Source organism: Astatotilapia calliptera, chromosome 14 (genome assembly GCF_900246225.1).
Source record: "Astatotilapia calliptera chromosome 14, fAstCal1.2, whole genome shotgun sequence".
NCBI classification, from domain to species: domain Eukaryota; kingdom Metazoa; phylum Chordata; class Actinopteri; order Cichliformes; family Cichlidae; genus Astatotilapia; species Astatotilapia calliptera.
In genome coordinates, this window is record NC_039315.1 from 14,635,917 (window position 1) to 14,658,731 (window position 22,815).

A 22,815-nucleotide genomic window follows, 5' to 3' on the forward strand; every position below is an offset into this window, starting at 1 on the left:
GGAGAACGGGAATGAAGAAGCTCAGAAAAAAAGGTGTATTTCATATTTTATAAAATGATATGTGTTTAACTACACGTCTTCTGTTGCTTATCATTGGAAAAGGGTAAGATGTGAGAAAGAGGTTTATTTTTGATTGTGGTGTAGTTCAGTTTGCCACATAATCTTGCTAGCTGTTTCATTATGGACAGCTCTCAACCACCAGGAAGTCTACACTAGCAACAGTGCCCAGTGACAACTAGCCAGTTTTAGTTTGACGATATCTATTTTATATCTACCACACTTCTCGCAGTGGACCGGGAATTATTTTACATTCAGTTATTGATCATAATCAGACTTGGAACTGGATGAATACTTGGAACTGAGCAGGCTTGAACTACAGTATGCATTACTGAAAACAAGATCTCTTTCCCATGGTTTCTCAAAGCCATAATAGGCATATTTTGAAAAGTACAGGAGGTTCTTAAGTATTTGAATTCATATTTCTACTTGTAAAACGGCAAAGCACAAATCCATACTTACATTAGCAATGTCTCTCTCCAAGTCTATAACTCGTGTCACCTCCTCTCTAATGCGAGTTTCATTGATCGCTAATCCTCGGTCCTTGCGCATCAGCTTAGCCAGGTCAATCATGAATTGCTCATAGGCCCGACATGCCTGCAAAATAAACACAACTTGTAACTCACTGATTTCAGTAACCACTGACTAAATCAAGATTTGACTGATACAAAGTCTGTCTATAGCAAACATGCATATCAATTAAGGCAAAATAGGAAGCTGTAAAGTGAAACCAGAGCAACGGACGTCTGTTCCACTCACACATCTGGTTTGGATTGAGATAGAGTTATCAGCATTATGTGTGTTTTCGTTCATCACATACAAACTCACTACATTTCTAAGAGTAGGAATAAAATTTATTTGTGCACTGATGTGAACAGATGTTTCGGCTGATAGCCTCATCATTTGTGGTTTTTTTGGAACAAATTCGGAGGGACATGAAATCCAGGGGCTCAGGTGAATAGTTGGAACTGCTTTCATTATTCATTGATTAAAACGCTTTAACTGCACTGCACTGGCGTGTGGATTTGTATACATGTAAACATGCAAACTGACCTCTGCATAAGGACCAGTGCATGCATAGTAATCTCTGGACACCAGGCCAAGGCTTGTTTGCTGGTCAAACTGGCAAGGAGAAGAAGACATTTATTTTCAGTATCAAAGCCAAATAAAGGCTTAGTCATTACCTTCAGTGAACAGAGGGACATGAGGGCTTTTTGAATATGAACAGAGGGAGGTGAGTTCTTTTCCTTGCCACAGGCATACACCTACATGAATGATATGCGAGGTTGAATCCCTGTCATCAGTGCCGACGAAAAAGTTAACCAAGAGCAGAGTTCCATATTTCTCATTCAACTTGGCAATAACGTCCTCCAACCTCCATGTTCTCCCTGAAGAAATAAGAAAAAAGAAGTGAAAAAGAAGTAAAAAGAAAGAAATGGCATCAATAACATCATGCCCAATGACACTTGAAAAAGAACCAAAGTTCTCTACCATAATTGGTCTCCCAGTTGTCAACAGCTATAGGCCACTCAGACACGTCAGGCAGCATGTCAAGCAGAGGACTCCCCCCTCTCAGCTCAATTAAACCTAGTTAGAAGCGAAAATCAAAGAAAATAGGTTTTGCGGTGTAGATACATTTATTTTCTACCCATAAAATTGTGAAAATCAATTAAAAAGAAATTCAACCACTGTATTGCTTTTTATCAAGTACATACTAAACCTGTGGCAATTCAGAGGCCTTAGAGGAGTTTATTGATGTGGCTTCCAAAGCAAATCACTTCTGAAGAAAGCATTCATTTGAATCATGTAAAGCTGAACTACTGCAGTTCTTTTTTTTTTTAAATTGATGATTCATGTATATTTTCATGACAGTTTTGTTGATAGACAACACAAAAACTGAATAAGAAACATTTAACCTTCAACAGCAATTTACAAAATGACTGTTCACATTAGGATAATAGAAGATCTAAAAAGGCATAGCGTGTTAATGTCTTTTGCCTGCTGACTCACTCTCATTGGTACAGGACTTGTAAAGGGTCTTAGCCTTGGTGAGAGCAGCAGCTTCCCCCTCCACTGTTTTTTCAAGGACACCTTCAAATAAAGAAACAGAGCAAGCATGAAGCAAACAATCACAGACAAAGATGAAGAAGCAAAGTTGCTCACTGCACAATAAGGAAAGAGGGAGTAGTTGGGTGCATATAACCTCAGGTACAACATAGAGGTTTTATTTTTCTTATCTCTGGGGATTCAAAAATTCAAGAATTCAGCTGTCATGCGTATGCATTTTATTTATTTTAATTAAGGGATGCTTTCGGTCCTTTTGTCAGAAAATGGCGACACTAAGTAAATTATGATATAAAGCCTTTGCACTAGATAGTAACCGGTGACAAAACAGAAGAAATGTAATTATTCTAAGAAGAAAAACATGTCACAGCTGTTCTTTTCAATTTAATTGTTTTATTTCTCTCTAAATAAAAACAACCTGAATAATTATTATGAAAAAAATATTCAGAAAGTGCATTTTTTTGAGTCATAAACAAGTACAGAATAAATGGTCTTCTGAAGGTAGTTTAGGTTTGCAGAAAATAGACAAAAACAAAGCTTTGATCATTTTTATTTTAAATGTTATATAAAAACACAAGCAACATAGTGTGTATTGGAATTTTCCTTTGATATACCAGGTGCCCCAAGAGCAAAGCTAACACATCAATACACTGTCAAAATGTGAATAAGGTGAACAACCAGTTTTACTTTGAATGAATAAATAAATCAATGAGTAAACAGATAAATAAATAGTGTTCTAGCTCCCATCTTTTAAATGGGCATGATAAATGTTATCATGCAAAATCATGTAAAAATAAATGCATATTTTATTCTGTGCTTGTCACAAATACCTTTTGGCATGGGAGTTACGGCACAGAGCAGACGAAAAGAGGTGGAAAGAAATCAAGGTGCAACAAAGCTGAAGGTGTGGCAGTAAAGGGCCATTTGGAAACAAGAGTGAGCACCAGCGCTTGTTTTATTACCTGCGTTCATTGCCTCTTCAACACCTGTTGTGGGCATATGGACGCCAGTTAGCTCAGCCTCAGGCTAGACAGCATTTCTAGGTAGACAGCTAATCAAAATGAGTGATAAGTGTTGGGGTGTAAACTTGCTAAACTGAGGGGGAGGGCATGGGGACCAATACTCTTTTCCTGTGCCGCCTCAAGGCACCAAGTTGCATATTGTAGCTTTAAAGTGTAACTATTCCTACAGGAACTGCTGTCACTTTTCAGCAGCAGCACACGAGCAGGAGCAACACGAGGATGTGCCTAAATACATTTTCTCATCATCAAGGTTCAAACACCCACACAGTCAGTAATTTTTGTGTTTGCTGCAAACCGCTGTGGTTAAAGCAAGTTTATTGTTATGTGATGCCGGTACAGAGTCCGTGTCCTCGGTGCTTCAAAATAACAAAACCTTACACCTACACAGGAGGTATCTGAAACTTCAGCTCAAGTCCAGCTGCTGGTTTGTCATTCAGCACCAACAATATGAAGAACTTAACTCTCCCTGCACTACGCTGATAAATTCATGAGCATGACTATCACGTCATAATGTTTCACTGCAGTTCAACTAGTATGCTGGGATTTCTAGGGGTGGTTCAGGGAACCTTGAAGAAAAAATCAGAGAGATGGTGAGCGCATTGAGTGCATTGAAGTGATAGGAAACATTGTAACAATGTAGGGACACAACATGATGTAGACTAAAGATATTCTGGTATCACAAAAAAAAGCAAACATAATTACATTTATTTTTCTCCATCGAAAAAAGTCTCAACTTTTCCCCAGCTTTTAGATTTTTTGTTTCTGTTCATCAACTGTATAGTTGCTTTATATGGCCTGTATCATGAATAATACATGATGTAAATGTCTTTCAAGTCTAAGTGCCTTGTGATATGCTTTGTCTACATACGGAATGTATGTAAATAGCTGCACTTATGATTGCTGTTGCTATTGTTTATGACAACTCAAGAGAAAGAAGCAGCCTTTATGTATTTCACATTTTGAAAATGTATCTCATCAGGACTATATGTGCATTTACATTTTCAGCACAAGATAGTGCATTTAATGTGCTAGTGCACTGACCTTTCAAAGACTGTAACCCAGGTTCATATCTGTCTACAACTAACACCTTTCCCAGCTACAAGTAGTAGTTGTTTGTTGTGAATACCAGTACAAATGCACGTGCTTACAACTACAGTGCTGTGCAAAAGTCTTGTGTCACCCATTTCTTTATATTTTGCTTCTGAGGACCCAGACTTTCTTGTAATTATTTTAAATGGTTTTAAGCTACACTTTTCAAAGCTTTTTAAAAGTTTTTCGTGGGACATGGGCTTCGTTTTCTCTTATTTTCAGTCCAGTCCTTTAACCTAACCATTGTTTGTTAGTTTTTTAGCCCTTAACACTGTGTATGATTCATGCATTAAAAAAAAAAACACCTAACTCAAGGGATGAACCAGTGTTGTGTCTACACAGAACAGAGAGCTTAGCAAAGAACCCATTTTAAATGGTGTCTTTAGGTATTTTGTTACTAGCCTGTCGTACAAACACATCATTTGTTCCTAACTCTATAGTTAAATCCTATGTAAAATGCCAAGGATAACACTGTTTCTTAGGCATAAAATAACATGTTTGCACCAACAAGGTGATTCCCAAGGAGCTAGGTGAAAACCTGGCATATCCCAGCGCAGTCTGCAGCGTGTCCTTAAAACAATAGAGGAAACTGGACAAGTGAAGTACAAAACATCTATAGTAGTATCTACAGAGTAGATTTAGCTCTTTCAATGCTGTGCACACAGATAACTAACAAAAACTTTTGGCCAAGGTACAGCCAAAGAGAAACTGCTACAGACCGAACTACAGAGATAATGCCCGTTCATGAACTCGTGGCTTCTCAGAACTGGCCTGCTGTCTAGAGAACCAGTCATCTAAACAACAAGAGTGAACGATTGAAGTCATTCATTTAGATTATTGTAGCATGTTTAAACATTTAGTCCCTCAGGGATGGCTTTTTGAAGATTTAATGGAAGAATTCATTGGTATAGCTAGCTTAGTATTTCAGACTGTGTGTCTCCTCTGCATTCATAAACTTCCGCTTGTTGATAGCCACAAAGACAAGCTGTGCAAACACTGTCTGGTTAGTACAATCCTCCTTTCTTGAGTCTAAAAGAAAGGATTTAAGGTCATTTTCCCCATGGCTTTTAGTGTAGCAGACTAAATATTCGGCAAATACAAGCATGTATAACCTGCATGGTAAATGGTAAACAGACTGGCTCTTATAGAGCACCTTTCAACTCTACCTGTACTCAACGCGCTTTATTCACCCATTCACTTTTTTGTGAATGCTTTCTATCTAACATTCACACACAGTCTCAAGAGCTTGGAAAGAAACATTCACGCACATTCATGCTACAACGGATGCAATAGAGAGCAATCTGGGGTTAGTGTCTTGTTCGAGGATATTTGGCACACAGACTGGGAGTAGCCAAGGACCGAGCCACCAACCTTCCAATTAGTAGATGACATAATTTACTTCCCGTGCTGCACTCACCCTGATGTCTGAAAATTAGCTTTTTCTTTCTGACAACACAAAACTCATAAAAAATAAGAAATGAAATAATATATAAATCATGTGCTGTGTTGCTGCAGAGATTTTGACTAAGATCTAAGAAGGATATACAAAATATCCCTGACAAAAAATGCTACCAACATTTCAAAAGCTTAAATGATATTTTCTTTGTTTTATTCTTCCTGGTTGTTTTGACATTATCCAAGGAGAGCAATTTCTGTGTTATCAAAAGTAAACTCTTCAGTGGGTGGTTAAGTAGGTAGGATGTGTTAGAAAGATAACCTTTGATAACCTTTTGACTTTGACAAGCCGTCACATAGCTCAACATGACCTGAAAGCTTCCTGACAATTATAAAGTTATCTTATAAATATTGCATCAACAGATATACACCATCATGCTGCACAGCTCAGTGACACACCAGGATCAATACAGGAAAGAGGATGGAGTTTAAATTACACGGGCGCTTGACAGCCAACTTTCCCCTGAGTCCAAAAGGACAACAATCCTGTCACTATGAGTTGGGTTGATATGAAAAGATAACAATAAGAACAAATTAGATTTTTTTAACTGCTCAAAAAAAAAAGGATTTTCAATGCAGCTCTCTACAGTTTAAAGATCTGGGTTTCCATAAATTACACAATTCATTTTTTTTTAGGAAAGATTATCAACTTTAATATTTAATTTATCAAGATCTGATATGAAATATCCTTTTTTTCCCTTTATAAGCAGTAGGTCTGCAAAATACATATTTGAGCAGTTTCACTCTTTGTTTCTGCAAATTCAGTTTGGATTAAATTTGTTTTCTACAGATTCTGGTGACCCATTATTACCTCAGTGCATCAAATACTGCTGATCTGTCACATGTTGCTGGCATCTCTTCCTTACACACAAAGTGTTTTGGCAGCAGCTGTGGCAGAGAAAGATAACAGTTCTGTTTCAAAGGTTGATATTCCTGTGACTCAGGGATGGCCGGAGGTTTTTCTTTTCTTATTATTGTTATTATTTCATTTTCAGCATCTGACTTCCATTGGGCTTTTGACTTACACTGTCACTCACGTGTTATCGTTAGACAATGAATACAGCTGGTCATGGTTCACAACAGTAATCCTGCATGTAGGAAAATGACACCTCACCACTAGGTTTAAATGTGGTGCAAAAGAGTGCCTTTGAAGCTTTCATAACGGGTGAGTAAGGGGGTGAGAGATGTGCAAAGCCAGCCACTCATTACACACATTAGTATGTGATGAGAAAAGGTTGGATTCAGAAATCCTTGGACACAGCTTTTTTTGTTTGTTTGCCATATGGGTTTCTGTGGTTTGTACCAGTGACCATCAAATTATAATTGGTTCATTCTAGTGTTAAAGAAGAGTCATAAAAAGATTTCCACAAAACATGAAATGATTCCAAGAGATACCTTTTCAAATGGTATCTCTATCTCCTGCTGCACAAAACATCCTTTACCCCTTGGAATAAAAAGGAAAACAATCACGCTGTGACAGCCACCATCCACTGACCTCAAGCCTACTAAGAACATGAGGAGCATTCTTTAAAAGGAAGATCTATAAGAGTGGGCAACAATATAGCAGGAACCAGCAGCTCCGGGTGGCAGTATTGACATCCTCAAAGGAAATCCTGACTACTATACACAGACCTACAAGTAGCCCAACTGATGAGAGAGTTAGATTTAAAATGACATATAAAACCAACTTAGAGGTTTCTTTATTGTGCTTATTTTATGTTTATATGTGTTTTTGGATCACAGCACAGCACTGTTATCTATAGATCTGCCTCGGAAAATAGAAGATATAATTAACGTGGCTCAGATACTGCCTCCCCCACCTCTGAGTAGGCTGTTATCACCTAATTAAATGGTACAGCAGCTCAATCGGACTGAGATCAGGTGAGGGACAAGTATATTCTTCATCCTCCTATATTCCACCATAATGATGTTGTATCCATTAGTTTCTTTCAAAATTGGTATGCTGAAACACAGAGAACATCATTTATCCAAATACAAACACAGGCTAGAATTTTGCACCAAATGCTCAGTGTGTAGTTTTGAGTGGGTTTTTTTTTTTGGTTCATTTGCTACTTTTTAAAGTAATTTCCTTCCTTTTTCCCTCATAGGTCTACTTGTTTTCACTTCTTGCATAACTGCATTTCACTTCAGACTCTTTATACCGTGTTCGTATTTCGAATCCTCCCATTTTCTTATTACCATGTGTGCACTATTTATGTGCTCATTTAATTGTAATGATGTCCTGAGATAGAGACCCTTCACAGGGCGCTTCCTGCAAAAGGGCACAGATCATGTGTGTGTGATTGGATTACTGACTGCCTGGCGCTAATGTTTAACCACAGCAAAGGCTTACCCTTTCACTCTCTTTTCTACACACACACACACACACACACACACACACACACACACACACACAAACAAACAAACAGACACACTTTCTATCACCCCTTATGTGTGTATTTGGATTTATTTGAGAATGGATTTTGTGCCACCTGATGTTTGCTTGAGACGTCACGTCAATTTGAACCAAACCACTCAGCATGATACAGAATCCGAATTTAGAGTTTCTACCCTCTGCATTGCCATTTTATCCCTGAGTGTTTTTCATTCCACAAGGCATTTCACTTGCAGTGTTTTTAGTGCAGCTGGATTTGCTTACAATACATGACTATAAAGGATGTACTTAGTGTATATTACGAGCAGAAATTGCAAATGAAGTCAAGACTGAAATGAGTCAAAAGTGTTTTCAGACTCTAAGTTTCCTGCTTTACACATTTGTAGGGACAATAAACCCACTGCGAGGAAACGTCTTTACCAAAGGAATACAGATTAGCTTTAAAAATTTTATGCAATAGCTTTAACATCTCAGCTTCTCTGAGGCAGCCCCGTCTCCTGTTCCCATTCAGCTAAAATTTATTGAAATGTGTTATCTAAGACTGTTTGTTTGCGATATATCTGAAAATGACTTCCTAATTAAAATTTCTTTGTCTTTTTTTTCATGGCTTTGCTAATGCTGTACATTTTCAGGTAAAAGATATTATATCAGACCGTGTACTCAAGAATATTCTGGAGAAGCTTCTATCGGTTAATGTTGTAAAGAAGCAATTGCATAAAACCATAATATTTTTCTAAATGTCACAGAGTAGTCTAGAGCCATAATTCTAGCCAATCAGTGGCAGACTTGAAAAGAGTATCAAAATCAGAACATCCTATGATTCAACCCCCTGTGGTCTAGGCGAAAGGATGGTAGGAAATCATTCTGCTTTTTTTCTGAAAAAATACATTTCTACTCCATATGCCCAGTGAGTTTTTATTTATTTTTTGTTTAAGTGAAATTGGCTAGTCAGGTTTTTGTTTGCTCTCTGTGTGCTATTGCTGGGAAATATCTGGGCAGAGGAGCTATTCTGAGGGTCAGCTGCCCCACAAATAAAACGTTTGAAGCAATTAGGTTGGAAAAAAAACTATTTTGTGTTACTTATGTTTAAACTAAAATAGGCTGAACAACTGCACTTTAAATCTCCATTTGTTTAAATTAAATATTAATTACAATTAATATTAATACTAATTAGTTAATACAAATGATGTTTTGTTAATAGAATGTACATAAAAGATGCACATAGCCAATATAGTCATTGGATAGAAAACTCCCATTATGAGGCCTCGCATTAATAATAATGGATTGGATTTATATAGCGCTTTTCAAGGCACCCAAAGCGCTTTACAATGCCACTATTCATTCACACACTGGTGGAGGTAAGCTACAGCTGTAGCCACAGCTGCCCTGGGGCAGACTGACAGAAGCGAGACTGCCATATCGCACCATCGGCCCCTCTGGCCATAACCGGTAGGTGGTAGGGTAAAGTGTCTACCGCCTACTGCCAAGGACACAACGACCAGGACAGAGAGCCTGGGAATCGAACCGGCGACCTTCCGGTTACAGATGCGCTTCCCAACCACGGTTGCCGCATTGACTGCTTTTGCTGTCATCATCTTAGCTATTAGAAAATAGAGGTCACAAGAAAGGAACAGGGGGGCCTTGTGGCAAATTGTCAGTCACCAGGTAAGCCCACCTAAGGCACACCCCTCTCTATCATCCTTTTTGACTCTAATTATAGTTTTAAAAATAAATAATATCTTGCGTTCAATAAGAAGCAGACAAATTGAACTAAAACCTTCAACGGATCTGGAAAGTGTTTACTCAGGTTAATGTTTAATTAGATCTTAGATTGCTTTCTGAAATCAAAGTAGCAGCCTCCTGCTGGCACATCAGCACTGGCTTCATGTTTCAGACCCATAAGTTACATGCAACTTTCATATACTTAGTGGTTATAGAGCTATTACATGTAGTCTTGTTCCCCATTCAGTGACAAAAACAGTAATTTCTTAGAGCTTGGCTGCGCCACAGCCTACTTTGCTATTGTGTAAACTAAAATAATCCCAGCAGTTGCTGAAACAGCCATATAGCTCAACACTGCAGTTTTCAAGTAAAGGTAGTAAGTATTTAGTCCCCCCCCCCCCCCCAAAAAAAGCAAAATCAAAACTTTGTATATACTATACACTCGTTCTGTCAGTTCTTGTTAGTCAAAATGCCACTTTATTACTCTTAGTGTTATTTACACAGGAAACTCAGACATTTGGCTTTAGGACAGCTAGCAGGGGAGGTTATTACCTTAGTGGAGGTCTAAACTATTTCCTTTTATTCATAAGCATTTTTTCTGGCAAAAACATATTCACTTCAGGATTTTAGTTCAATATGTTTTTGTTGGAGAAGAATTACTGCATTAATATTCATATTATTTTTCTTGGCCACACACCTCAGGTCAGCTATATTTATTTGATGTGTTTATGAGGAGTCGAGTTTCTGTGGTGTTTTGCAACGATTCTTGCTGGAATTTTGATATGAGGAGGTCATGTGAGCAAGCTATTTATCATGAGCAAGTCCTACTGTGGTCAGTACTGTTTGTCTTACAGTAAAGCCGTATTTCAGTTATTGTTGTCACAGACAGACAGTCTCTTCAGTTTGTCATAAGTTGTTAGCATCATGCAGAAAGAAAATCTCATATCTGGACACAGTGTTGATGCCACAGCTACCACACAGGTTTGTTTTGAAGCTCTTGATTATGCCGAATTCCACAAGAAACGTAATCTGCAGGCGCTGCCCTGGTTGGATTTTGCTCTCAATAGTCAGATTTAGACCTATACAAGAAGCACCTCACACAATCAAATCAAATCAAATCAAATCAAATCACTTTTATTGTCACATCACATGTGCAGGTACATTGGTACAGCACATGTGAGTGAAATTCTTGTGTGCGAGCTTCACAAGCAACAGAGTTGTGCAAAATACAAGAATGGCTACATCTGAAACTAATAAATATATGTACAATATATAATAGTATATGCATTTCTGGATGTGTATACTAAATATTTTTCTACGCGTGTGTGTGTGTGTGTGTGTGTGTGTGTGTGTGTGTGTGTGTGTGTGTGTGTGTGTGTGTGTACACATATTTTACAAATATGTGTACAAAATATGTACAAAATATGTGTACAAAACAAGAGAGCAGCAGTGTGCTCATATACAGATAATGCACAGATAAATGTACACACAGACACAGACACACACTTTGCACTTTAACAAACAAACACACACACACACACACACACACACACACACACACACACACACACACACACACACACACACACACATATCTGCCTTTGTTCCTTCCTAACTAGTTTGTTCCTTCCTGAAACACACTAGTTAGTAATTAAAAGAGTCACGGTCAATTAGTTAAATTATTGCACAGCATGCCACACCTGAGGAGGGGGAACTGAAAAACAAAATTCTACCAGCCTCGTGCACCTACGTACACACAGCTGTGGTCACATTCAGGGTGCAGATCCTCATTACGGATCATTACAGCATTTTACAGCATCTGAGAACAATCCAAGGCATTTACAAGCAGCCACAAATCTACACAGCTATTCACACACATACACATAGATGGAGTCATTTTTATTGCATGTCAGAGAGCCTAGAGCTCTGTGGTATCCAGGTGTTTTCAGGCCCCTGCAGCTGTTGACAGGAAAAGGATGTGCTCATCAGTAGGCGGTAGTATCCAAGTAAGCATCGGCAGCCAGGCCTAAGATCAGAGGTCTTATATTTGAGACCTCAGAGCAGAGGTCACAACTCTTAGGTCTCACACTTACAGTAAATTTGCCTTCTTACATATTTAGTCAATAGAAACGTTTTAGGGGCAAAGGTTTTATGGCTATAAGTCTTCAAAACAATAGAATGTGCACTTCAGATCCAAGGCGTTGTGTTTTTATTTTGTTTTTTTAAATGAAAAAAAAAGGACTTACACAGAGAAGCAAACAGAAAGTAAACCTGAACATGTGTGCATACAGTGCAGTCTGAGACGTTCCTACTGTGACAAGCTGAAGGAATGAGCGCAACACTGACTGCTGTTGGGGATTTAATCTGATGAATGACTGGAACCTCATGTCTCTCTGTGGTAAGCACAGCATTTAGAGCAATTAAGTCAATGATTGTAAAACATCAACCACTGCACTTTGCCCAGTGTTTCTGCCAAAACTTGCTTTCTTCCTTTCTCCTTTTATAGTAATGCAGCAGATATTAGTGCAAGACCTGATAAATCAGCCAGGTCTCAGCAACAATACAAGAGTAAGCATATTTTGTATGTGTAAAGTCATGCCGCAAACCCACACGGAGCCATGCAATGTGCATAACGGCACATACAATAGCATTTTCAAATGGTCAAATGAGTCTTTGTTGAGAAATGTTTCCTTCTTGCCCCCTTTGTGTGATTTTTATGAGTGCTTATACTGTCATTGAGAAGACAGAATAAAGCAGAAATGAATGGCTGTGAGTTGTGCAGTCCGAATAAGTTAATGTGCACTGCTTTTTATACCATCCCTAAGCTGTTTGTTAGAAGTCTAATTTAAAATCCCTGCAGTACCTCTGAGAATCTCGTGTTCAAGAAAATCACTGTGAAGGCGTAAGAGGCAGAATTTCAGCAATACACTTTTATAATTACACTACACAGAAGAAATAATGATGCAATTCTACCACTAAAAGGACCCTCTGAACAAAGGTATATAAATAAATGATCATTATGTTACAAGGCAATCTCTAAACCCTAATGAATGTTCTATTGATTGGTAAAAAGGTGTTGATCAAGAAGTAAAGAAAAAGTAACAAAATTAAAGAATTTGTTTTCCAAAACAAAAAAGTTTTAGAAAAGAAAAGCTTTTCACTTTAAAAATAGCATAGCATGATAAATCATTGTAACAGACGGCAGACAATATATACTTCATTTTGGATTAAATGCAAAAATTACTTCATTCACATCCACAATCATTTTTATGTTTTGAAACAAATCTCACCAACTGAAAATATCAGGGTAGAAAGCAAAAGAAAGACGATACTGTCCCAATGCACTAAACAGTGTGTTTATCCATCAAGACTGGACAAATGGATTACTCAAGGATGCTGCAAAGTCCACAAGACAAGCTGCACTTTAAACCCCATTTTTCCTTTCCCAATAAGGATGAATCTTTCTCATCCTCTCTAATCACTCTGTTTCTCCTGCAGCCACTCCACACTGTTTTTATTACAGAGAAAGGTACTGATATATACATTTCTAAATTTATGGCAGATGAAGAGTTTTCATTTTCCATGGAAAGTTTGTGTCCCATAAATATTTAGCACCCTGAAACAAAGGGCTCTGCCAACCTTCATGCAAACAACTTGAAATGAAGCATGGACCCATATGTACACACATGCTCAAATCTGCAAACACATTTGCACTTTAACTGCCTTTTTTGTAACAAGGACACTATACTCTAATGCCTACTAAAAACCTACAATACACTTGGGCGCACTCACACATGCAATGCTTAAATTGTGCTTTTTTCATCATAATGTGTTGGGATCTTTAGAAAACAGCTCACGCTCACACACATGCACACATATTGATAATGCCAACAAACTCCCAGCCCCCGTGGCATCAATGATATCTATAGAGCTGCGGTCCCTGATGGACAGTCCTCCTTACATGTAAACTAGAGAAACCAAGTCAAGCTGTCCTCAGTCCTACAAAAAATAGACCAATAAGAACGTATTGTGCGAGTGCTTCAGAAGTTTTCATAAGCTAAAAGCTTTGATACAACCCTAATTCCAAAAGAATCTAAAGACAAACAGAATTTTATTTAATAGAATATAAAAGAATATCAGATGTTTCAATTGAGAAATTGCTTAATTTTAAGACAAATGTTGGCTACTTTTAAATCCAACAACTTGGACGGCCCCTCTCTCCTTTTGTCAGGGGGCCACAGCATCCATGTTTTCCAGAAATAATTTCAACACAATGGAAAACTAAAACAGAGACCTTTGCACACTGTTTTCTTCATTCTGCCTCAGTGCACCTCTGCACTGTGTTTTTAAAGTACACAACTCAAATTTCAATTTGTCTGACTACAGAACTTTGACTCAATCTGTTTTAAATGAGCTTTGGCCTAGAGAAGATGTTGGCATTTCTGCATCATGGACACACGGCTTCACATTTGTACGACAGAGCTTTAGCCAGCATTAGTGGATGGCATGGGGAACTGTGTTCACAGACAGTGGTTTCTGGAAGTGATCATAAGCCTTTTCAATGATTTCCAGAGATTTCTTCAGATTTTTCTCAGTTTAAACATTTGATATGTTTTCTGTGTTCAATTGTGAAATAAATACAACTTTATGACATTGGTAAATCATTGCATTCTGTTTTTATTTTTGTTTTACACAGCGTCCCAACTTTTTCCGAATTGGATTTGTATAAACACTTTGGTCTGATTGCCTGCTTGTCTTTCTGTGCGTGCATCTGCTTGCGCGGGTGTGTGTAGGTGTCTGACCTTTGAGGATGACCTCCAGTTCATCTCGTAAGATGTCAAAGGTGCTGTATCTAGAGGTGGTTTCAGGGATGATGTTCTTTTTAAGCCACCCTCCACAGGCATACTGGTAGAAGTTGTCACAGGGGTCCACGTTAGCGTCCATGTTCTCAATGAGACGAGACGCTGCATGGACAGAGAGGAAACAAACTCCATGAAATGAAGGAATACAGAAATAAGCAAGCCATTGTTTAAGGATATACAGTTTCAGTAAAAAATAACCAACAAATATATGACAGTGTATATGCAACCTATAATTTGTATTCAAAATTGTGTATAGTGCTGTATAGTTTTTTCAACAAGTGCAAGTCAGTGAAACCTACCATTGCACTATATTTGGACAAATGTATTGACAGCAAAAAGCTAACAAGCTGCAGGCTACACTAAAAGGACTTATTTGAGTATTACTGATGTGAACACATTTTTGTTTAATAATTAAAACCATTGTTAACTTAGATTTAATAAAAATAAATGCATTCAAAGAATAAATATTAGGCTGAAAACAGAAAATATACAGTAAATGAAATCCCGTAAATGTGTGTGAAGTTAAATAACCAAAAAGTTGAAACTAATTTTATTGGGTTTCCCCAAAAGCAGATCAACCTGCCCTTCTCCCAGTCATAGATGGCACAAATAGATGGATAACAAGCAGAAAAATAGGTCAGAGACTAACACAGATCAAATTTTGTTTCATAAATGACTGTCAGCTGAACTGATATTCTCCTTGAACACACATGTCCATTCTTAATCACTACAATTTAGGTGGATAATGGCAGATGGCAACTTGAAGTTCCAGTTAACATGGTAGCCAGCATTTCCATTTTTATATGGCTTGAAATAATGTGATATAACACATTGATAAGTGATCTGTGAAAATCTTTCCATGTTTTCAGTTGTTATATAAAGCTAAAGATATGAGCTGTCTGAGGCATTATAAATTGTTGACGGCATCTTTTCACATACGATTCAGCAAGACAGTGAAAAATACTTCAAAACACTGAAATGCTGAAACTTCACAGAGAACATTGACTAAGCAGAACGAAGGTAGGAATTGTTAGGGCTCTTTCTGTAGGTCACTGAATAACCTGTAAAAAGAAAAGAGCATTTGCAATCATGATCTCCCTAAAGCCTGAAATGCTTGCTGTTGCAGTAGCATAATATTCAACAAAAGAAGATACAAAAATACAATTCTCTGGTATAAATGTAACATTTGCAGCAATGCAAAAGGAAAAAAAGCGGTATAATGACAGTGATTGAGTTCAGCTTAGCACCGGTACTCGAAAGATGTATACTTTTTTTAAACTGCAATTAAATTCCACAAGGCAGCTCAGAGATCTCCTGTGACAAGGCTGTCTGTCAAATTTGACTGAACTGGGACACCAGCTCCCCAAAAATGCATCAGAAATGAATCAGCATCTGTTGCTAGAAACGGGAGGTAGAGTTTTAACCAGTTAATCTTGTATTTCATGTATTTTTCTCTCCTATGAGATGTTTTTAACAATGTGAAAAAATAAAGTAATAATGTTTTATGTTAGTATAGATGAAGAGAGAGGCAGGGGTTCTTTTTTTTAAGGATAACAACAGAGTTGTTGGGAGCTACTCTTACAATTTTAGTAAAAATGTCATGTTCACTGACAGGAATCATGATAAAAAAAGAGGAGAGAGAGAAAGATAAGAAAAATTGGTTGTGTGACAACAGCTTTGTGTGATATTCATGAACGTTATACAAGATTGCTTATTGCTGGAGACGTGGTCAAAGAATATTTACAGTTGAAATAATGAACTCCATAACAAAATCTTAATATGCTGAGAAAAAGAAGTTTCAGCTTTGGACTGTTTCGCTTCATCTATATACCCGCTTAACGAATTACCAGTTTCTCAGCTTCTGTTTCCTATGAGAATCTGAAGTGACAATTTCTCCAAGAATGTATCTGAAATCCCTGGGCTTCATGAGGCAAACTCAGTTTTCCTATCTTCTCCGTCTTCCCTTGAGAAGAATCAAAGCCTGCGGAACGAGCCATTAAAGAGAATGCACAAACAAACACTGCTTACCTGACTGTGTGCAGTCCGCTGTGGTGCAGATTTCATCTACAGAAAATGCAAAACAAATCATTACTCAGTGGGATTTTTGCAGCTATCAGTCATGATGTCATATCCTATTCCTCTTACTCCACTTCCATTTTCTCTCAGTTCCTTTGTTTATTTGTTCTTCTTCTTGCAAATAACGTGTGTAACTCTCACTATCAGGAATGATTTAGATGGTAAAGTGTTAATGAAATTCAGTCTGACACAAGAAACAAAGTACTGTACGACCTTGAACAGAATGCTTCATGAGTTATGTGGAATTGCACATGATGTGCGCACAGCTATGTGCATGAACGGGCACAAACAAGGTGTTGAACTTTAATCTTCATGACTTGGTAGTTTACACATTTATGAAGCAAAATGCTATAAAAGCCTCAAACTTAATTTGATTCCTCTTTCTGTTAGATGATTGTTTTCTAAACCTGCAAATTTTCACATTCCTTTTATTATTATTTAATCTGTACATCTATAAATAAGCTTCCTATTATCACTATTAATTTATTCCTACATAGCTTGTGCCACATTCCATTAACCCTGGATCTGCAGTGATATAAGTGAAACTCCTAATATTATGTAAAATGAGCCTTCTGTCATGTGCAAGTGACAGTTTAATAAATCATAAAGAACATAAAAAAGCACGAAAATTCATGTATATGTTAAAAAACTGACAAATGAAACAAACTTATTTGGCTTCCACTGGCAAAGAAAGGCTTTCTCAGTGTCCTTTTATCATAATTTCTCCTGATTTGAAATAAACATCAAAATATATTTACATATATTCTCATCTGAGGTCAGATTTCGTACAATGGGTGTACAAAGGTGCCAAAAAACACAATGGAAACTTTTAAAAAAAGGACCTTTAAGAGTGTTTTCTTCATTCTGTCTCAGTGACTGCACTTCTGCACTGTGTTTTTAAAGTACACAGCTCAAGTGTCATCTATCACCTGAACAAAGTGCTGCTCTTCAGCAGGCTTCTTTGTGCTCACCATTAACCATGAACTCAGTTGAAAGCAATTGTCCTTCCATGTACACAGTTTAAAGGCAATCTTGAAAAGTTTGGAAAAGTTTGGTTAAGATGAGAAAAAAAATGCTCGGTAACACTCGGTGACTGTCAAAAGTATTTTTAATTACTTGATACATTTGTATTGATAAGGATTTTGTTAGGTGCAGAAAACCTTCATCAGCATGAGCCTGACAAAAAACCCCAAAATGTTTGTCCTTTGAGCTACTCAAGGTTTTCGATATTTCTTATTTATCTTTATCAGTCTTCTGTTGTTAGATCACTCACCCGTCTTCTGTGTGGCAAAGAGGATGATGAGGGCAATGATGACAATGAAGAGCAGGGAGACAATAGTAATGAGGCCGATCTCCAGGGAGGTCCATCGGAGCTTCTTAGCCGACTTGGGGGTGTTGGTCTCTGTCATTCTTGGCACTCCTTCTTCAACTGCCGCCTGTATCAACTCACCTACGGAGTTTTGACTGAAATGATTAGTCAGCTGAGAGCAAACTAATCAGCAGCTATTCTAATGAGCAACAAATTCTGATTTAGTAAGCAAAAACTTTAAAATGCATATATGCTGACGTTTGTAGTTTGTGTATACTGGTTGCACAAAATAAGTAACTTAATGTTGGCACATTGGGACATTTTTGCAGTTTTGTGGCAAATGTTGCTTTAATTTATTAGAAATGATTCAATAATTTAATATAAAAATAATAATTCAATCTAAATATAACAAAATGAATGGGTTCAGATAATAGCAGTGAGCCAAAAATACAAGTAGAACTAAAAATCCCAGTCTTTGGGAACCTTAAAGTTTGGGAATTTTTTTTTCTCTGTTTTTTTGGACCATGTACTTTTCTAACATGAAAGGTATTAGTTGAATCTTTTTGTTGCTTTCTTAGGCACATGCAGAAAAAAGAAAGAAAAAGTTAAAAGGAGATAAAAGACACGGCAATGTTAGGAAAACAAATGAGGGGGAAAAAAGAAACCGTAAAAACTTTTTTTTTCTTGGAGTGAAAGGTGAAAATAATGGAAGTTCTTACCCTGGTGACTGTACGCTCCCAACAACAAAAAAAAGGAAAGCAAAAGAAAACAAAAACAAAAACAAAAGAACAAAACGCAAAAACAGAGAAGGAAGCACACACTTCTGAAGAACAGAAAACAAGCAGAACCTTTCCTCTGCTCTTCTCTATGCAGTGTTGTTTTCCTCTCCGGGGCCAAGTGAGAACTTTACAAAGTTCATGAAACAAGTAGTTAAGTCTATCTCTGAAGGCAATTAATCCTTAATCCTTTAACAACGCTGCACAGACATGCACTCATTCAGTGACTGCACACAAACACTCATCCACAGCCATGCTCTCATACACACTACAAGCTATAGTGTCATGAGGTGTCTATGCAGATGGGTGAGTCTTGCCACATGCAGGCTGAGATGAGAGCGCTGCGTGACCAAAGGACAAAGTCTCCTAACTTTCTTTGAACGAACAGACAACTACAGACACACATCATGTCCTGTACTCCCACACACCCCCAATCCACATTTATCAAACGTAACCACAGTCTTGCTGGATGTAAATTCACCTATCAATCCACTTCATGACTAAACAATAACCCGAGGTAAAGTAAACCTCTGAGGTTATGGCTGTTATCTAGCATGATAAGCCACTATTACACACACCAAGCACAGATCCCCACAGGCAGGGTGCTTTCCCAACTCTACACCGAAACCAAAGCATGTAAGACATCACCAAGATTTACTACAGGGAAGTGACAACTGGATTTGTTTCTACAACTGTAATAAAGGCAAGGGAAAATATGGAGGGGAAACAAGTGATTGAAAAGATAAAAAAAAGGAGATGAGACAGTACGATGACACAAGTTGATATGTTAGTCGCAACTTCCTGTCAACCCCTCTCAGACTGCAGGAGGGGGCAGAAACTTTGTCTGCGAACACACACATCACTGTGACAGCAGTCCCACAGCTCTAATAAAACCATGTGTGCATGTCAGCATTGTAGAGGTTGTATATTATATTCAGCCACGCTTCTTGACACTTTGCATGCCAAGAAGTCGAATGTCTGCAAAATATATTAAAAGGGAAACTGAACATAAAGACGCAGTGAAGGAATGTGCAAAAAGAGTTGAGAGCAAGAGGAAGAAAAGGTGCAAGAAAAACTGAGCAGGACACTGAGAGGTCCTGAGTGACTCCCTAAAAGTGTATCCAGGCACGTTTAGCGGAGTCCTATAGGAGCACTAATACTGTCCCACTCGTGTTCTATTTGTCATTACGCTTACTGCTGTGTTTCTGGGGCTACAAATATAAAGTAAGGTTATTCTCATTTACTCATTAACATTGGATCTGGTTAGGTTAAGGGGACCTGTTAGCAGTGACAGTGATGCTTTTATTAAAGAGGTTTACTCTGTCAGTGTGTGTGACAGAGAACACCTAATCCATGTTAAATGTTGCTACTCCAGTTACAGGATGCAGTCAATATTTTTTTTTTTCTAATGCTGTGGCTCTGAGTGTATTTGAAAAGTATGCACTGCTGTGTCTGTATTTTAAGATAATAGTTTATGAAAGGAGCCACAAAAATCAAAACTCATTTTTTTCCCACTCTGTCTGCCTTTCTTGATATATCTAAAACATAAACAGCCCAAATCTTGTGAGACCACACAAACCCCTTCAAAATTAAACCCATCATTCACTGAGACACCTGAAAACACCCATGTGCCCATACGCACACGCACACATACACAATCGACACAACACTATTTGCAAAGTCACTTTTTTTTTTTTTACAACTTACATACATGTGAGCAATTAATATGTCCAGAGTCTAAATGGGTTTGAATACATGGAGGAATGTGGCCTACTTTAACTGAAAATAACACCACCTCTGAGATATGATTTTTAGCGCGGGGCCTATAGCTGCACACTGAAGACTAAAATCATCTTTGAGTGAAGAGTCCCTGTGCGCAAAAGTGCTGTGATCTAGATGAAATGAAGTCCACCTCTTAAATTGCTGTCCAAATGGTTTTTGCAAAAGCAGTATGAATGCAACAGTAAAAATAACTTTTAAAGGGATATAACACCAAACTTACAGCAACACCACCAGTCCGCACACAGCTGGAATACAGTGCACTAGTATCACAGAGAGGTTAGAGGATACCCAGCTGGAACAGTGTTTTCTTGACGCACCAAATGCATCTAAGTTTTAAACTATGGTGGGGAAAAATATAAGCCTCAGCGCACACACCGTGCTTCGCAACCGAGAAATGCGTGCCAGCTCCTCATCTCCTGTTGCACGTCAGAAACTCCGAGGGGGGTGGCATGATCAACTGGTGCACGCTGCCCCGTGTCACTGAAGCAGCACGGGCGCACAAGCAAAACCGATGCGCGCGCACACACGCGCGCACACTCACACATACGCTCACACACACACATACATAGAGGCGCCGACGCACACAGATGGCACAGCTTTACAAGAGCGCTTGGTTTGCGTGAGCGACTTACCAGATATGTCGGGAAATTTACGGTCGATGATATATATGGGCATCACATCCACTGATCAAACATCCATCAAATCCACGGAGGGAACGCGAACTGCTGATCGATCTATTCCAGACGATCTATTTGCTTCACCCGGGATTTCAACAAGACACAAACCGATCCCGCCTCTCTTCTTCTCCTTCTTCTCCCTCTTCTCTTTCCTCTGGCTGTATATTCTAGGAGTACAAGAACACACAAACGAACACACTCACGCACAGACCCTTCTCTACAACTACCTACTGTACTATACCACATCTACCCAGAGAGGATCGCTGAATTGAAAATGATCCATCAGAGTCTTGCGCAACTGTGTGATCCACACAGGGGAGACCCCATATTTATACAGCCCGTGACATACAGTAAAGCAGTGAAGTAGCCCTCTGAAGTTAGCCGTCCATAGAGTCGTTGCCTCCTCCGCTAGGGCGACGTTTAGAAGTGACCCTGTCAGCTGCACTTGCTACTAGTGGTGCCTAAATAGCCCCAAGGCGCAAATTCAGATGAACAGTGCCATGGACTGATGTGTACCTTATTTCGTATAGCCTACTTATACAGCTTTTAGTAGCTTTTAAGCCTGAGCAATAATGACAAAATGTACAGCAAATTCTCTGTTTTTAAGCTACACTATGCTTAATGGGTCTAAAATGCATAATTTGAATTAATAAGGACGAGCAGCTTTTAATGGAAATATTGCCTGCATTGATTTACATATGCAAGAAAAAATGATTTGTAATAGTGCAATCGACATGTAGGCAATAGGGACACGTGGATTAGTCTTCCTTTCTTTTCTTTTCGTTTCTTTTTTTTGTCCCTGGAGGCCTAGACAGTCCTAAAGATGCAAACATAAAACATGTATTCACCACTGATTCACCATTGACTACTTATTGTTGCAGGGTCTTTATCTCAGAATAATAAAGTTCCTTGAGGCGACTGTTGTTCCGATTTGGTGCTATATAAATAAAATTGTATTGAATTGAACTGAACTGAACCATAAAAATCTACACCGTCTATGTGGAGTGATCTCAACAGTGAATAGAGATTGTCTAATTCTTTTTAAACTGTCAGTCTATTCTACCTAAATCATGTTTAATGTTACCAGGGCTGGGAGTGTTATATTAAATATATCTGTGGATGTATGAGAACTGTTTGGCCTTGTCATAGTATCGTGCCTATTGGGTGTTAGTGAGTTTTTAAGACAAGTCAAAAAAAACAAAAAACTTAAATTTATTATATTCTCCATGTTACTGTTGAGTTAGTTGTGACCTTTTGCTCCTACTCCACTTACTATTTAACAACAATGTTCGCCAGTGGGCCATTCCTGTAAGACCAGTTAACAAACAGTGGTGTTTGAACTGAAAGTGAAAGTCAGCATTAAAGTGAGAGGGGTAGAAACTACATGACACTGGAAAATGAATGATGTCATTTATTCATGTCTTATTTATTTATTTATTTATTTATTTATTTATTTATTAGTAAGTATAATAAACATTTCACAATATTGTAATAAAGATGGACTATCTGGTCAAAGAGACATGATTTAG

The 22,815-nt window shown here is 38.1% G+C and overlaps 1 protein-coding gene across 4 annotated transcripts in view; it reads right to left on the minus strand.

Annotated features, from left to right (window-relative positions):
• The window catches only part of LOC113036237 (neprilysin), a 34,071-nt gene extending 12,354 nt beyond the window's left edge, over positions 1-21,717 (minus strand). Inside the window, exons 1-9 of one of the 4 annotated variants that reach the window (XM_026192443.1) lie at positions 21,242-21,717; positions 18,016-18,192; positions 16,695-16,730; positions 14,607-14,768; positions 2,068-2,148; positions 1,549-1,644; positions 1,327-1,445; positions 1,111-1,179; positions 520-654 (exon numbers count right to left, since the gene is read on the minus strand). In XM_026192443.1, the coding sequence (XP_026048228.1) occupies positions 520-654; positions 1,111-1,179; positions 1,327-1,445; positions 1,549-1,644; positions 2,068-2,148; positions 14,607-14,768; positions 16,695-16,730; positions 18,016-18,192; positions 21,242-21,284 (918 nt within the window). In that variant the 5' untranslated portion in view covers positions 21,285-21,717. Of the gene's footprint in view, positions 1-519; positions 655-1,110; positions 1,180-1,326; positions 1,446-1,548; positions 1,645-2,067; positions 2,149-14,606; positions 14,769-16,694; positions 16,731-18,015; positions 18,193-18,770; positions 18,859-18,899; positions 19,474-20,829; positions 21,142-21,241 lie in introns of those variants that run through there. The other 3 variants (XM_026192446.1, XM_026192445.1, XM_026192444.1) reach the window with 3 other exon arrangements.
• Positions 21,718-22,815: the final 1,098 nt, after the last annotated feature.